The sequence below is a fragment of the Macrobrachium nipponense genome, chromosome 17 (assembly GCF_015104395.2).
Source record: "Macrobrachium nipponense isolate FS-2020 chromosome 17, ASM1510439v2, whole genome shotgun sequence".
NCBI lineage: Eukaryota > Metazoa > Arthropoda > Malacostraca > Decapoda > Palaemonidae > Macrobrachium > Macrobrachium nipponense.
In genome coordinates, this window is record NC_087210.1 from 71822953 (window position 1) to 71826403 (window position 3451).

Below are 3451 nucleotides of genomic sequence, written 5' to 3' on the forward strand. Positions count from 1 at the left end.
TCTATAAAAGAGTAAAAAATCATGATTTAATAGAGAAAGCAATTTATGTTATCTTTTCGCATTCAACAGATTAGAACAAGAATAGCGAAAAAATAAAATAATGTAACGTAATATGTACTTATACTTTCTATGCATTTTAATGCTTTGGCTCGGAACAGATTTAGATTATATAATAATATATATATATATATATATATATATATATTAATTATGTAATATATATATACATATATACCCATATCTATATATATATATATATATCTACACCATATATATATATATACATATCTATATATACATATATATATATATACTATATATATATATATATATTGAAAATACAAATAAAAAAATGTTCTGCCTTTCTGTACAACAAAAGTCATGAGCTTCCTGCAAATGCTGTCGAAGATACTGATAGCTTTCTTGGAAGCAGAGGAAGGCCTAGATAGTTAATTTATAGATTGCGAGAGTAAGGACAGGACAGAGATGAAGAGAAGACCAGTTTATGCAGAAGGGTTCGATGCGTGGCTGACGGCCTTTCTAGGTTTTCAGCACAAGGTCTTCGTCATCATTGAGCGGTGAATGTGATGGTAAACATTGCCTTATTGTGTATCCTCCACTTTCGGAGCGGAGGAAATTACTTAATGTTGAAATTATACACAAACACCCACACACATATATACATATAAATGATATATATATATATAATATATATATATATATATATATATGTATATAGATACATATTATATACGTATATGAGGTTCAGGAGGTCCATTGATACTTCACATGAAAAAAAAAAAAAAAAAAAGCCCAAGATATATTATACAAAACGTTTTCGCCAAACATCAAAATTTGTGCATCCTTTCTCTGTTAAAAGAGAAATTCATATGTTAAAAAATAAAAATAAGGATTCACAATAGTATTCATGTTAAAATGCAGTAAAAATATAAATAGTTAAAAAAGAGAAGAAGAACCACTGAGATACCAACCGACTAGAATGGAAGGAAAGCAAGGAATGATTTTTGAGAGAGCCAGGTCCAAGACGTTGACTATGCCAGATGTAGAGGTGAAGCCGAGGTGTTATTATTCAATGGGGGAACCAGTCTTTTAATAATTAACGATTCCAAGGTAGTTAGTGGTCCGGGTCTTTAGTGTAACCTATTATCGAGAAGTGCTGTTTCGATAGATATATTTTGCATTTAGCGGCATGATTCTTGATACTAGAAAATTCTGGATTACTAATTCTTTGACCTGTTCTATAACTGAAACCCATATGGCTACAATATCTCATCTGCAGTAATCTTCGAATAGATCCCATGTAAGTTATAGGGCATCCTGCGCATGTGAATTTATATACAACGTTGGATCTCATAAAGTCCTGCATACGATCTTTGAAATTAAAAAGTGAGTCAATTTTGCAAGGATTGTTTGAGATAAGTTTAATTTTGAGACAAGGAATTACTTGTTCTATTATTTGTGAGAGTCTGAGAGCAAACTTCGAGTTTGTTATATATGGAATCGACGCATACATCAGTTTCTTTGGGACATCCATTAGCGGAGGAGGTGGTTGGATATAGTTACCTACTAATTTATTAATTATATTATGTACAATATCTTTGGGATAGGAGTTTTTTTGAAAAAAGGTTATTAAAAATTCCATTTCGTTATGAAAAATTTGCCAGTTGGATGAGTATTTCAAAGCTCTATAGACCAGTGTGTATATGGTATTAATCTTCAAGGTTTTCTGGCAAGAGCTATAGAAGTTATTGGCTAATCCCGTGAACGCCTTTTTTCGATATACTGCAGTCGTGAATTCTGAATTGACTCTAGTGACAAGGATGTCCAGAAATGATAATTTGTTTTCATTTTCTATCTCCATTTTCTTGATTAAATGATAAGCGTCAGTATTCAGTCTATAAGCGAAATATGATAAAAAACGAAACTTTAAAAGTTGAAAATCATTTCCTTGGATAGAGCAGCAACACTTAATTAAAGGTTTTTGAATTAGAAAACGGAGAAGCGAACTGAGCTTTCAAAGTGACTTTTGGTGAGGAATGATTTTGCTTTTCAGATAAGCGAACAAAGCTCCGATAGAGAAAATATGAAAAAGATATGGAAATGAAGGAAAACTAAATCCTTTCATGAGAAAGACAATAATAAACCGATGTCTTCAACCGGTAAAGTTTCCCAGGAATTCAAAAATCATAGTCGAAAACTTGTGTATATCAGAGGAAAAAATGATAAATATCAGAATATCGGGTTTACAACACTAAGACATAAAAAGAAAGAGAGAGAGAGAGAGGAGAGAGAGAGAGAGAGAGAGAGAGAGAGAGAGATAAGGGGGTGGGTGGGCAAGGGATGAGGGGAATGGGAAGTGGGGAAGAGAAAGAGAGATAGCGAGAGAGAGACAGAGAGCGATGAGGGAAGATATTCTATTGAGTCGAATGTATCAATGCTTCGTTCCAACATTAATTGGCCGCAACTCTGAATGGGGTGTGTAATGTAGATGTGGAAAAATAAGCTCTCCTGAATGTGATACGTGAATGCCCGTATCATAATTAGTCCGGGAAAAAGAACGAAAGGAGCCTTAGGGGAAAATATATAAATTTCCAGTTGCCTGTTTCTATTGCTTCGTTTTTTGAGGAGAATCGAGATCATTTTTTTTCCTTCTTTGTCATTGAACCTTTTAAATGAGAAGGATCGGCAGAAGCCAGAGGGCTCACACTTGTAGGCGTTACGGAAAATACTTCGCATTAAAACGATAAATAGAAGATAGAAGTCTCCTAAGCAATCTAAGAATGGTAAACATAATGAAAAATGGAGAAACAAATCCACAGTTGCGTTACTGTATAAATATATTTCTGCAATATCAGTACAGTTTGCTTTTCAAATGAACTAAGACTTAAGCTACTATGAATATTTTTATTATTAGAAAATATCCATTCGTTTATTATCTTCCATTTCGATCCATTTATCACAACGTCTGACTATAGTAGATTCACATCAACCGTGCATCTGATGTCTAGGCCCGTCCCTTACCACGCTCCTGATTGGCTGTTGAAAAGCCAATCACAGGGCTGGAAACTTTCAGTCTCCCGAGAGATTTCACATAGGTAGGATGTATGCTCCACCTCTCCTGAGGGATACTTTTGAAAGCCGTATCCCTCAGGAGAGGTGGAACATACATCCTACCTGTGTGAACTCTCTCGAGAGACCGAGAGTTTCCAGCCCTGTGATTGGCTTATCAACAGCCAATCAGGAGCGTGGTAAGGGACGGGTCTAGACATCAGATGCTCCGTTATGTTTCTGTGGGATTTTAATTCCATAGTGCTTTTAGATATCGGCTGAAAGAAAGCCGTGAAAAGAGGGCAAAAGACTGCCAACCACCACACGTACCTCGGCCATATGGTGGCTTCCATACTGCGCAAAACAGCAAGAAATTAAGCCG

The 3451-nt window shown here is 35.0% G+C and overlaps 1 protein-coding gene across 1 annotated transcript in view; it reads left to right on the forward strand.

Annotated features, from left to right (window-relative positions):
* Positions 1–486: 486 nt before the first annotated feature.
* LOC135195950 (uncharacterized protein DDB_G0271670-like) overlaps positions 487–3451 on the forward strand; it is a 60193-nt gene continuing 57228 nt past the window's right edge. The window contains exon 1 of the mRNA XM_064222453.1: positions 487–578. Within this exon, the coding sequence (XP_064078523.1) occupies positions 487–578 (92 nt within the window). The remainder of the gene's footprint in view (positions 579–3451) is intronic.